Source organism: Accipiter gentilis, chromosome 15 (genome assembly GCF_929443795.1).
Source record: "Accipiter gentilis chromosome 15, bAccGen1.1, whole genome shotgun sequence".
Classification (NCBI taxonomy): domain Eukaryota; kingdom Metazoa; phylum Chordata; class Aves; order Accipitriformes; family Accipitridae; genus Astur; species Astur gentilis.
The window spans coordinates 31,611,932-31,626,337 of NC_064894.1; the positions used below are offsets into that span (position 1 = coordinate 31,611,932).

The following is a 14,406-nucleotide window of genomic DNA, read 5'->3' on the forward strand; positions in this document are numbered from 1 at the left end:
CTGTGCTGAAGGCCTTGGTTAAGTTCAGATGCTCTTCACTTTGTCCATGGAGCCAGCCATCTCCTCTTAGAAAGCAGTCAAGTTGGTCAGGTAGTTTGTCCTTTGGAAATCTGTGCTGCCTGTTGCCAATCACCTTCTAGTCCTTCACATTGCTGGATGTGAATTCCAGAAAGATTTGCTAATCTTCTTAAGGACTGAGAAGCTGACCAGTTTCTAGTTTCCAGGATCCTCCTCATCAGTCTTTTTGAGATTGAGAATAACGCTTTATCTCCGGTCACTGGACACCTCCATAGATCACCACTAAATTTCAAGAATTCTAGACAGTGGCCTTGCAATGACATCAGCCAGCTGCCTCAGCATCCTGTCCTGCCCCAGACTTGCAAATATCCACCTTAGATCAACAGTCCCTAACTTGATCTTTGACTTTCACCTCTCTCCCTCAATCTTTAGTAGCAGGCCTAACTGGGAAACCTAGAAGTACATCTTTCCACTAAAGACCAAGCAAAGGAGACTTGAGTACCTTAGTCCATTCCATGTCCTCCAGCACAGGGTCTCTCACCCCATGAGCAAAATAGCTGCATTTTCTACCATCTTCTTTTTCACACTATTTTACCTATACAAGCCCTTCTTGCCTTGCTTCACATTCCTCAAGTTTAACTCCAGCTGAGCTGCAGCCCTCTTAATACCATTTCCACCTGCCTAGACAATGCTTCTACATTACACCGGGGAAGCTCATTTCTTTTTGAATCATAGAATCATTTAGGTGGGAAAAGACCCTTAGGATCATTTGAGTCCAACCATAAACCTAACACTGCCAAGTCTACCACTAAACCATGTCCCCAAGCACCACGTCTACAAGTCTTTTAAATACCTCCAGAGATGGTGACTCAACTACTTCCCCGGGCAGCCTGTGCCAGTGCCTGATAACCCTTTCAGTGAACAAATTTTTCCTAATGTCCAATCTAAATCTTCCCTGGTGCAACTTGAGGCCATTTCCTCTTGTCTTATCGCTTGTTACTTGGGAGAAGAGACCAACACCTACCTCGCTACAACCTCCTTTCAGGTAGTTGTAAAGAGCGATAAGGTCTCCCCTCAGCCTCCTTTTCTCCAGACTAAACAACCCCAGTTCCCTCAGCCACTCCTCACAGGACTTGTTCTCTAGACCCTTCACCAGCTTTGTTGCCCTTCTTTGGACATGCTCCAGCACCTCAATGTCTTTCTTGTAGCGAGGGGCCCAAGTTTGGTTAAACAGGAAATTCCAAACTGCATTTGTCCTTGCTTCCTGACACACCTACCCTTTTTCTTAAGGGCTGGTGCTTTGAACACACTGCCTTTGAAAATAAACCAGCTCTCCTGAGCCCTTTCTACCCTCAAGACAGCCACCAATGTCGTCCTGCCTCCCAATTCCCTGAATAAGCTAAGTCTGCTCTCCCAAAGCTCAGGTTCTTCAGTCTGCTCATCTCCCGCACTTTTCTCAGGACCTTTAACTCTACCATCTCTACCACCTGCAGCCAAGCCTCCCATTAGCTACGATGTTCCTACCAGTTCTTCCTTGTTCATGAGGAAGAGATCAAGTGCAGCACCTTTCTTAGTCGGCCCATCAGCATGTGCCACAAAAAACTGTCCCCAGTGTTCTCCAGAAATCTTCTGGATTACTTGAAACACAGTCAGTTGTCCACCCAGCAGACATCAGAAAGGTTATTCTCCCAAGAGAACCAGGGCCTGTGATAAGGAGAGGTCTCCCACTTGTTTTGAGGTGGTTTTGACCACTTGTCAACTGAGCAGTCTTTGCAGGAGAAGCTTGACCACAACATGCCCTTTGGTGGCCTTCTCTGATCCTGATCCTTAAGCATTCAGCCAGCTCATCATTCATTCTGTAACAGAGCTCCATGAATTTGAGCTCATCATTTGTTAAGCATCCTGGTCTCATCTTCCCCACCTGTCCTTCTTGAGTGCCTGTATTCATTCATACAGCCCTCCATCATGCAACCCTTCCAGCCATGTCCCTAATTCCAGTCACATGACAGCTCTGCAACTGTGCACAGACTCCCAGATCCTCTGATCTGTACATGGGCACATGCACCCCAGGGAAACAGACACTTCAGATGAGCCTTTGGTCATTCCACCTTCTCAGGAGGAAGGTTAAAGAGCCTTTGTTGTCATGCTTTCCGTTGTGCATGTCCCCTTCTCCTCTTAATTCTTCTATTTGCAAGCTTTTGTCTCCATTGAATAACAAGCCTAGTTCAAAAGCCCTCCTCACCAGCTTAGCAAGTCTGTTGGCAAAGAAGCCCTTGTTCCACTTTGTCTTTCCACAGCAATCCTGATCTGCAGCCGATTTACAGGATACCTCCATTTCTGTTGAAGTCTAGTCACAGGTGTTTTGTTTCAGGGTTCCACCCCCACCCCCAGCTCTCTAAAGTTTAAACAGCCCTATAAAAACTGAGGTTTAGAGACTAAAAAAGGTAAAAGCACTCTCAAAAATGGGCAGTCTGTTCATTATGGTGGGGCTGGAAGAAGAGATCTCAACCTAATCAAAGGCAGCTAGAACAGAGATGCACTTAGCATCTTAGTGCAAGTCATTAAAATATATATGAATAGCAAAAAAAACCCCAAGTATTTTCTTACCTCCGCCATGTCTTCAAAACAGCTGCCTACTAGCGGATGAGGACTACCTTCATCTGTCATTTCAACAGTGTCTTCTATATGACCCAATAACTTCACACTGAGTTCATGAATGTCTGATATACGACTAAATATATTTTCCACATCCTGCAAAAAGCGACAGAACCAGACAAAAATCAACTGGGAATTGGACACAATTCTAAGAGGAAGAATGTTATGTGCAAAGCTACTCTGTTATGTTATGAAAGTCAAGCACTTCCTTAAATAGAACAATATTTTTAAATGTATTTTATTATATATTTTCTGTATAATTTATATAAGATCATAGAATTTATTTTTAAAAGTATTACTATATATATATGTATAAATATGTAAAAATTTACAATGATTCAAACATGGCAAAGAACAACAGTGACAAATCTTAAATTACAGGCCTGCAAGTGAATATAGTAAACTGCGTGGTTTCTTCCACAGTTCTACAAAACCCATGTTTCCCCACAAGTGCTCCTTTACTATTTCCATTTCAGTACTCAAGACAAGTGCTTCCTCTGCTATTGACATGTTAAACTGGACAACAGTGAAGTTCTAGAAGTGTTCACCTAGATTTACAGGAGGGTTTTTTTTGTTTGTGGTTTGTACAATACTTACATGAGATGAAAATAGTTTGGAGTTGGAGGCATATGGTTCCCTAAAAACTCTGATAATGAGATTTAGTTCCCTTATATATTGTCGAACCTCTGCCATAAATGACTTCACTAGGTCATAATAGGTTTGCTCCCCTGAGGTGGAGGGTTCCTCATCAGATAAAGTTAGTGCACTTAAATCTTCTACATCTTGATGGAACATATCCATTAATACCTAGGTGGCAAAGAGGGGGAAATCCACAAAGTGAGAACTTCTTTCCAAGATCTACCAGTAAGTTACCAGTAAAGGAAATCCATTATTCCCACAAAATCAGACTGATCAGCAGTTAAGTATTATCATTCTGCAATTGGTTAAGCATTACAAAATCAATATACATTGCTATGAATTTGCAAGTCATTATTTGCATTGGCAATTTTTGAAGAATTCCCAGTCATTTAGACCAATCCAGGCATCTCGCCAAGAACGCGGTCCTAAAATCACTTCCAATTTTAAGAGGTCTATGAAGTATACAGACACATTTAGCTGCATTCTATTACTCTGAATTAGCTGTGCATAATCTAAGTTTCTGCAGATAGTACATTATCTGAAGTAAAAAAGTGTGTGCATTTTGGCTTTTCAGCTTTAGCTTTAACAGGAAGTCACACATGACCGTGCTCAGAACCCTGTAATCTATCTGCAATGAATACTGGCTTGCCCATACACTGTATGTGGCCTGGTTTCTGTCCTTAACTCCTGAGTTCTCTTGTTAAAACAGACCCTTGAGGAAGGGCACCAGCTTCAGAAAAGCTGGCAGTCACATTGCAGAACTACACAGACAGAAGGACCTCTAAATGACTACCAGTGGTCTCAATTCATACCCAAGCAAGGCTTACCAAACACAAGCAGTTAATAACTTTAACTTCCCAAGAAAAGTGGATCATGGAACACTTCTGCCAAATGTGGTATCTGAGCCAGGAGTCGTTACAATGACTTAGCAAGTGGCAAACAGAAATCACACTTTGGGTTGTTTCTGTAATACTCAAAGAACTTCTTAAAGGTAAACTAAGTAAGTTGACCGCAAATTAGTAAGAGGCATCCTAATTTGAAATATCTTCAGCAGAAAGAAAACCTAGAGTGTCCACAATCTACAATGATGTAGCAAATCTTAACAAGCCAGCATAAGATGTAGTTCAACATACAAGATGACTTTGTCCTGGGATAGACAGATGGGACAGTATTTATAAACAAACCTGCAACCCTTCCAGGAAGCCACAAAGTGTATCAAGCAATACAAAATAAATGAGAACTTAAGTGCTGCTTGCTAGCCTCCCTTCCGAACAGACAGAGGTAAAGCCATGGCAACCTAAGCCTGTTACTGCAGAGACTGACATGACTGCTGTCAATCACTGAAAAGACTGAGGAAAAGACTGCAGGATCAAAGCTGTAAATACCCCTCTGAGAACCACAGGAGGGAAGGCTAACACATTAAACATGAGCTAGAGTTTTAAAATGGCAGAAAACAGAATGAAAAAAGTGTTTTTCAAAATAATTACAGAACTGGAGATCAAGAATTAAACTTCTGAATGAGCCACAACAAACATGACATTTACCCTGGTATTTACAGTAGAAGTCTTCTTTCTTTAAAGCATGTTACAGACAGCACTCCAGAAGACGTCAGTTAACCAAGCTGTTGACTACCGATACTAGACAAAGGAACTATTCTGCAAGAGAATACTTGGGGATCTATAAGTTCAAGAGATGGTCTGGTAGGTTCTTCAGACTTTAATGTTGGAGAAACACACCTACCTAGAGCAGTCATTCTTCACCCAGGTCTTGTCCTAACACTCCTCAAAAATATACAGGTCTAGTGAGGAGGTACATGGGCACACAGCAGGTTCTTTCTCTTAGTGAGTCAAAGGTCCCTGCTACACACCCTGGTCTTAAGCTTCTCTGAAAGCAGAACAATGAACATTTTGCATTAAGACTGACTTCTTCTGAAACTCTAAAAACAGAAGGCAATTCATCTTTCAAAGCCAGTGAATGTACAGGAAACTCAGGTTATAAGGAGAATCCTAACTAATTCTGGGGAATGCGACATTATAGGGTCACTACTGTAAGAAATTACATGGAATAATGCAGGTATTCAAGGATTCCCCAACATTTGTAACTTTACTTCACAGACGCAGTTCTAGCACATAACTGAGCTAGAAGATTCCAGGCTGTATTCACAGGGTGTGTATCTCACTACTATGAAATACACAGAAACAAATTAAAGTAACTGTACCCCAGATATTGAATTTAGAGCAATTAGAAGCACAAGCAGATAGTAGAAGAAAAACAGCTTGCGTTTTAATGGAGTTTGCTTTTTGCAGACAAGGCAAAATTTTCCAGATGGATGGCACAAAAGCAAGTGTGAAAGTGCTTGAGAAAAAAATAGCACACAGGGCCAAGAAACTGTTCTGGTTGTTTTGTTTCAAAAAATAAAAACAAGCAGAACACATGTTATGGGTATGAACATAATATACTATGAAGTTTCTCAATGTAACTGTAAAGAAAACACCTTGGGAGCACCTTTCAATGACTTGTTCTGCTGAGGCAGTAAACCAACAGGCCTGCTTTAGAGCCTTTCAAAAGTTTCTTCTGTGTACATATCAAAGAGTTCCTCCAATGCAATGTAATGGTAGTTCCTAAATCAACTTCTTCACAGCTCTTCAGCTCACCACCTTTCCTAGGACAGAAAAAAGCATGCAGCAACAGCACTTGTTCCTGTTACTATTCTATGACAAGTATTGACACATACACCTTCAAACCCTGCCCTAATGACCCAGGCAGATATGCCCAAAAGCAAGAGTGACCAAGATTACTGTCCTGACTGAGAAGTACTTGACTCTTCAAGACCTCACCAGGTATCTTAAAAGAGAGTAAAGAAAGGTGAAGAAAGTAGGATGAAAAAAAAAGCAAGCAGGAATGAGACAAAGGCATTCACTGAAACGATCCCAACCAAAGATATTAACACAGAACAAGACAAAATACTGGAAAGAGATGATGAATCTGAAAATCCCTAGACTTCAGCAATATTAGAGATCCTTAAGTCCTATCCCTTAAAGGATTAAACTTCAAACTTTGTTTTTTAAACAATGGAAAAGTTGAGATGCCACAGAAGCTAAAGTGCAAAGGCACCTGAAAGACAGACAGGGGCCCTTGCTCTATCACTGCTGGAAAGAGAGGTGGTTCCTGACTGAATCTAATGAATCTTCCAAAGCTACAGAAAACACTACCTGCAGATAAAAATATGGACCGCTAAGGAGGATTAGGCTGAGATGCTAATGCAGATAGGTTTTTTGTTTTAAAATTCTGGACCATCAAAACACTGCTTTTTACATGCAATACAGTCTTACTTATTTTGGGAGAACACCCAAGCTTAATTTCAGCCTTCTTTTTTCAAGCTCCACTGTTACAGCTTAGGAATGTTAAATTTTTAAGTTAGTGCTGCTTCTTAATTATTTTTAAAGCATTTGCATATTACTGACATTAGGCAAGTGATATCGAAAGGAAGAGAGATTTAACTATTAATAAGCACAAGCAACAGCTCTGTACGCTCAACTAGCTTTTTGGTACCTTTGCTCTATTACTGGAACCACATTTTATGGCAGTAATTTCTTCTTTCAAAGGTACAACACTCCATGTACTCAATAAGGAATAGACAACGTCCTCTCAAGACTTAACTAAAACTTCCCATGAACATGAGAAACAAGAGTTAGGCTTACCTTATCAGCACACATTGCCACTTTAATATCTTGTTTTGTTATCTCATAATGTCTTATATTCCGCACATAATTCCCAACCAATTTTAAGATGTCTGCAGAAATGTATTCTAATACTGCCACTATGTAAACAGACACTTGATGGTCAATTTTGTAGCCTAGAACTTCCTGAAAGGAAAAAAAATAAGCATTCCACTGTTACTCAGTCAATGAAATACACACCATAGGTTACAACTAAAACCAGTAAGTTTACGACCCTACTCAGTAAACATTCACCACATATCCACAGTCTATTTTAGTAATAGAAACACAGCAGTCCGTAGGCCTAGAAAAGAAAGAGCATCTTTGTAGATGCTGGTCTATTAACCATGGAAGTGACAACAGCCAATAACTATACTAAAAATCTCACTTAAACAGTTAGGGCTATTTCCAGAAGTTTCTTAAGCATTTTCTTAGTCATGCAAAATGAAACAAGAACAATCAAATTCATAGCAAATGAGTTCTTGGCTTTGTTTGTCCAAGAGAGAATTAACTAATTTTTAAGTGAAAAAGAAATATATGCAATTAACTAAACTGGAACACTTAAAATAAAACTATGTAACACACACAGATATTCTTAATTCTTTTTGTTTACACTTCAGGCAGCGTACAGACATTACATGAAACAAAGGTGTCAACTCCTAACTGCATTCTAAAAGCAAGATTACATCACTGCTTACCTTTAATAAGGGATGGATTTTTTCTACTGGGAGAGATAACGGATTTCTTCGTTTCCTCTTCTCAATAGCAGACTGGGCATCAGCTATTGCCCACTTATCAATAGGATGGGGAAAACTTTTTTGAACACGATCCTTAAAAAAAACCAAACCAGGACTAAAGGGTAAATGCACAATCTGAATGAGCTTAGTAATATTACTACATTATCAAATCACTTTCCATTACTTAAAGTTTGCTTATGTTAGTACATCAACTATAAAATCTTGTACAACATGTGTAAATTTTATCATTTTGCTACATGCTGCTCACTACATTCGTAAGGCTGTATCAGACTATCATTATCACAGAATAACCTAGTGCTCAAAATTTGAGAAATGCCAGAATTAAGTTGCCATTGCAGGCACAATTTGTTCTCCCTGTGCACATGCCTGGTAATTCAGCATTTAAATATGTGGCTGCATTTCATCCTAGCACTTTATTCCCTGTACAGAATGGTCACTGAATAAGGTATGAGTTTTCTGTTTCACCTTCACTGATCAGCACATGGTCCAGACTGTATACATGCAAGCTGCTCTGACAACAGCAATGAACTTAATAAGAAAAAAGAGAACACCCGACAGCACCCACATATTTTAAAACAGTTTCATAGTCTACAGTTGGACCATATATGCCCCAGTTTATTTACTCCTTCCAGCAGTGAGGGTGCCTGAGGACACCTACACTCTCCCACGTACTGAACAACTCTCTTACTGAAACTCACACACAGGTCTCTGGACCGTTGAAAAGCTTCACTGTTTTTGGTGGCCTTAGTGTTCAGAGATGTCGGAAATCTAATTTCTCAGATAACTTCACACTTCATTTTTTCAGACCGCAGTTCCCACTGACTGTTTCAGTTGCAAGTGCTCACTTACGTAAGTATGAACCCCATTTGAGCAACCATGAAATGAGGGAGATGAAGTTAATGACCACTTACAAAGAGCTGGTACAGGACAAAGTACACAAACAAAAACTTTCTGACAAAAAACTGGGATGGAATACAATTCTATGAAAGTGGCACCCAACTTTCCAAAGTACAGGCTTTTCTTTTTCTCCCCTCATCATACCACTTCTGCAAAAGGAAAGCAGAGGTCCTACCAAAGAAAAAGTCTCATTCACTATCTAATACCAATTCACTCCCCTAACGTAGTCCAGCCTGCTGATTGAACAATGAAGGTCTCCTGGGGGGAAAATAAATGTGTATGACCACATAACTAAAGACAGCATCATTATGCTTAAACAAAAAGGGGGTAAATTGAGGTTGCTTGATCATCTCCAATTCTTGCATTTCTCATTCTGACTTCACAGCCGTAAGACTCATAATGCGATGCTGTGTGTCAGGTTTTTTATTAGCAGTGTTTAAAACACAGCATTAAACAATCTTCCACAACTTCTTGTCTCTTGAGCTGCCAGACCAGAATAATGTTGCAAAGCAGGACAGCCGTTTAAAGGGGACACTGGAACACCATTAGAGGTGTCAGTGTTCAAAAGAGAAGAGGAAGGATGAAATTCATAAATCTTGAGCTCAGAAACCGCTTTGTTGTTTGGTTTTTTTTAAGAGGTTTTGGGGGTTTCGTTTTTGGGGTTTTTTTTTGCCATCCGTCCACTTCTCTCAGAACATGAGGAAGTTGCATCTTGTTTTGTTACCTAACCTGGCACAGGCACAGCCCCTGAGTACTGGAAACCAACAGGCACAATACATATGGAATCTGCAGCTTGGCACCAAAGTCTTCCAATTATGGTTAAGCACAAAGGGCTACCAAGATATTCATGGGTTTAGAAGCTTAACTCATTTAGCTCAACGAATTTGTTTCTCAGCTGGAGAAACTCTTCTCAGATCAAGCCCTCTTCTCAAGCATCAAGCTGCTTTTCTGAGCAATGGTGGTTGTAGATCTTTGAAAAGGTAACTGTAAGAGAAGAGGTTTCTATATAGAGGAAAGAAGTGTTCCTCAACTCATTCTGAGAAAGTGACTGAACTATTTTTGTTCAAATTTCTGGGACAGTGCAGGGTATATCAGCCTAAATCATCGCGCTGAGAAAGCAGCACAGAGCCTCAGACTAAGCAGCTACAGTTTGCATACAATATCAGTGGGGAAAAAAGGTCTTTTGAAAGGAACCAGTCAGTTTTATGTACACAAGTTACACTTACTATCCATTATACAGTAATACAGTTCAGAGATAGTTTTACTGTGCATTGAACAACAAATTCAATTGATAGGAAAATCAGTTATTAGGTAACTCAGCAGGCTTTATGCAAAAGGTTCTGCTACCTAAAGATACATAATTACTGCTTTCCTTTTTACATTGTGAAATGATTAATATATTTTCACGTAACAGTTCAAATTACAGATTCGTAATAATTATTCTCTATACCTCTACATCCAGAAAACTTCTTGGTTGGGCTTGACACAACATACTTAACAACTGGAGAATTAACTCCTCCACATACTGTAACGCATCTTCAGTAGAGGAAAGTTTAGGATGGACTTGCACCTGAACCTACAGGAAACAGAAGAATTCAAGCTTTGAGTTTTGCTCTTCCCCAAACCACGTGCTTTACTTGCAAAAGAAAGGTGACAAAAGAAAGAGCCAAACAGCTCAAAAAAATCCAACCCAAAACATAGCTGTTAACGCACACCAGACAAACATGACTGAAACACTCATCTACACCTGATAGAAATACAAATCTCAAATGTTAAATGTACTCAAATTGCTGTGACATTTTATGCCAAGAAAACAGCTAATTAATAACGCTGCTTAGCAGTGCAATTAAGAAAACTGTTTAAAAACCTGCATATATTTATCTTTCTCCCATAGTTCTTAAACCACTGTTTGTACAAGACATTTTAGACATGGTGTTTTTTCCCTTCCGCAACTCATTGTTTGTCACTCAACCCACAACAATGAAATACAGAATTTTTTTCAGAGAGCGCACTACAGAAACAGCAATGATTTCAGCAGTATTTAGCCTTCAAATTATTTAATCTATTCTCAATTAGCTCTCACTAGAACAAGATTGGTTTAGGAGTTTTGTTTCCATACTGATTTTTTAAAAAGATGTCAGCTCTAGAGTAAAAAAAAACTTCAAAAAAGGCCACAGTGCTGTCCTGGCATTAAGTGGCAGTTCAGAAGTTCTGAAAGTTTGGTCTACACACGTTTACTATTATGTCATAAGTGTCTGTAAATTCTTACTGGTGTAAATCCACAGAGGCACAATACTTGCTCCTCCCATTATTTTTCCAGACAGCCATTTAACTTCTTAAACTTCTGTAGTTCACAAAATAGCACAGTTTTAACCAGTTTAAATTTTAGGTATGCAAAGCTCACAGTGCTTCAGAGCTTAAACAGACAGGCAGTTTAATCTCAATCCTACATCGATGGCAAATATTATGCCAAAGCAAGCTGACTGCTAACTTTCCCAACACATATTTCAAGACCCATTTTCATCATTTTATCATTCCACTGCACACAGCTCAAAATGCCTCCATTTCTCTCAATCACTAACACAAAAGCTTAACCACCTTAAACTAAAACCCAACAATCTGTCTCATCCAAATATTAAACCCATGTCTATATTCAAATAATGGTGCCATAATTATTTAATTTCACACCTGAGTTCATTCCTGTTTGCAGTTACAGCAAGAATTAAATATTATGAAGTTCAAACACACAACAGCCTCTAATAGAAATCCACTTGCCTGCTAAGGCACTCATTAGCTTGAAAACTTCATGTCCGGGCATAGTCCTGGTGCTCATTTAACTGCTGTTGAGGTTTAAGTACGCTAGATCATGCATTTAGTTTCTTGCAGATTGCATACCCTTATGCAGCAGGTCTTAAAAAACATCTCCAGAAGTTACTGCTTTTTTCACTTAAAGGCAGTCTGGCAAAAATAGAACAGGATAACTTCTCTTCATTTGACTAGCTAACACAACTATTTTGATTATGCCAACAGTTTCATTTTTCCCAAGAACTCCACCATGCATAGCTAGAGTGTGTTTGTGGAGGTACCCGAGTAACAGCACGCCCAGCAGTCCCAATCATTATTTACAATTCAAACACTGACATCTGAAATACTGTACCAGCTTGGAACATCTTAACACCAGAAATTACAGATTTGCAGAAGTATGCTCCTAAAGATCAGAGCTGATCTGAGCTGCCTTGAATTATTTTTTTAAAAGTCAAACTGAACAAATTTGTATTATATTCTCCCGGCAGTATACTCTAGCACTTTGTATTTTAAGAAGTGTTAAATTACCAAGTCAATCCGACAGCAAAAATACAGAGCATGATAAACCAGAGTGACGAAGAGCAGCCCCATTTTCTCCTTTATTTAGAAAACAGATTGTAAACTTAAATAGCCTCATCACAACTCTTTCAGTCTGTAACACAAAGTCTATAGGAATAAGAACAAGCAAACAAAAACACCACATCAGGCCATGACCTGAAACATTACCCATAGTCAGCCGAAACAGTCAACAACAATAACCTACTCCTAGTTAGGGAGATGAAGCTCCATTTTTCCTAAGTGTTTATGTTTGGGGGCAATTACATCATTCTTCTCAAAGGCCATCGTCTTCTGGCATTATCAAGCTCTACTTTAGTGGAATATCCATCTCAGGCAGAGAAAAACATCATGCGGTGCCATTGGCTTGCCAGTGTACTTTATCTATATTAGGTAAGTAATAAATAAGCTTCGCTGCTACTTAAGTGAGATTTAGTATCATTTAGGGTTCAAAGTCATCAAGCGAAAGCAAGAAAACAACTAGGCTAATAAGGAAAACTACAGGATAGCTTGGTGTACAATTATTGTAGAAACGTGTAATTTTAGCACCCGCACTACCATAGTACCTAAGGTTCCCATCAGGAGTGAAACAGTGTTATTTGAGGGTACTCAAAGCAAGTCCCAAGAAGTCCATTATCTAAGACACGATGCAAGACTGGGTAAGATGCAAGATTTAGTAAGGGAAGACAAGAAATGAGAACATCTGTTAGCATACACCATCACGTGACCGGTTTCAAAAAAGATCAAGTTACCAGGGGGTTTCCATCTTTCTCATATAGTCAGCTCAGATTTTAAATTAAAAAAACTGGGCCACCCTGCCTTGCCACCCTTGAAAAGAAGAAGCATGGCTTGAATCCCACCAGATCCTTCACAATCCTATCTTAGGCATCCACATGATAAAAACAGACTAACTTCTGAAGTGTAGTGATATTTAGATAAGATTCTTATCTAAACATTTAACCTCTCCCTTAAATAATGACAGAACCCATCCCTTCCCTTCTACACCCCCCCCCAAAATGTCTGTCTTATGATAAGGGAAATTACTAAAAGAGCAGCTTAAGATCTTTTCATAAAAGCTTCAATTCTTCGAAATACCACAATAAATTCCAACAGGCAAATACAATCTACATCAACTACAAATCCCTGCCTCCATGGCTCCGTTCTCACTCAAGTCATCTGATAACTTTTTGATAACTTTTTGGAATGTTCAATCTTCTCAATCTTTTTTAATTCTCAAAAGGGAAACAACCAGGATTCTCTTTATTTGAAGATAAGCACAGCCAGCATTTCTTGAACAGCTTTTCATGCTCCATTGAAGAACACAAGCAGAGACAAGCAGTATCCACTTAAGAAAATTTGTAGTGCTTCAGGAAAATTCTATGATATGACCACTTGGCTTATTTTTTTTCTTCCTTCAAAACAACAAAAGCAAGGAATTTCTATCAGGAATGGCAACAGCTTAAAAATTAGGCAACCATAAATCTAAAATGCCAATAAAAGTCAATGAAACCAACTGAAAAAAAAATGTGCTTAATGAATAATACAAATATATCTGATCTTACTTTATAATCCTTAGCAACTTATTTTATATAAAGTTTTCTCAAACCATTCCTTTCAAACTCTACATAATAAGTTAGAATATAAACACTCCCACAAGCCTCAATGGGAAGCAGTAGGGACCTAGACCAAACCCAGGAACAAATTTCAGTTAAAGGACTGCAGGGGGAACAGCTTCAGCTTACACAGAGGCTTAGTCTCCAACTGGTCCAACACAACTCCTAGGCTGGTCACAAGATGACACAAACCCAAGTCTAGATGGACACTCAGCAGCTCATTCTGCACTAGAATGAGGCATTTGATAACAGATAAGAAAGCAAGACCCACACAGTGAATTTAACAATCTGATTGATACTAAACCACACTTCCTTAGCAACAGTTTTCAGTTACCTCTTCCTCACGCAGCCATGAGGAAAAGCCTAATTTCTATCAATTGTAAAGCTGAAAAATTTCAACTTGCAATGAAAAAACCTCTCCAAAGACTTCTTAAAGCAACTTCACATTACAAAAAACCACAACAGCGTAATGCTCCCAAATAATCATTTAACAATCAACACAATCAGGCTAGTGTTTCTCAGATCTTCCACTAGAAAAATCCTACATGTGAAAGGCTGCAGAGAGAACAATACTGAACTGAGTCCCATCAGGAGCAGCAGAAGCTCCAGCAGCTTCAAAAAAGCATGTAACAGAAGGAAATAATTCTAAAGATACATAATAAACTGAAATAAAAATGAAGCACGTACTGTTGGTTAGAGATAATTTTTTTGTATCTGGGCAAGACTAAACATCTGCTGGGATTCTGG

At 39.2% G+C, this 14,406-nt stretch overlaps 1 protein-coding gene across 8 annotated transcripts in view; it reads right to left on the reverse strand.

Annotated features, from left to right (window-relative positions):
* SOS1 (SOS Ras/Rac guanine nucleotide exchange factor 1) overlaps positions 1 to 14,406 on the reverse strand; it is a 57,385-nt gene that overhangs the window by 38,002 nt on the left and 4,977 nt on the right. For 6 of the 8 annotated variants that reach the window (XR_007508198.1, XM_049817838.1, XM_049817835.1 and 3 more), the window contains 5 exons: positions 10,137 to 10,262; positions 7,730 to 7,861; positions 7,014 to 7,178; positions 3,271 to 3,480; positions 2,626 to 2,769 (listed from right to left, as the gene is read on the reverse strand). Coding sequence is in view for 7 of the 8 variants with exons in the window: in XM_049817838.1 (XP_049673795.1) it covers positions 2,626 to 2,769; positions 3,271 to 3,480; positions 7,014 to 7,178; positions 7,730 to 7,861; positions 10,137 to 10,262 (777 nt within the window). In the remaining variant the exon portion in view is untranslated. Of the gene's footprint in view, positions 1 to 2,625; positions 2,770 to 3,270; positions 3,481 to 5,052; positions 5,197 to 5,817; positions 5,956 to 7,013; positions 7,179 to 7,729; positions 7,862 to 10,136; positions 10,263 to 14,406 lie in introns of those variants that run through there. The other 2 variants (XM_049817840.1, XM_049817841.1) reach the window with 2 other exon arrangements.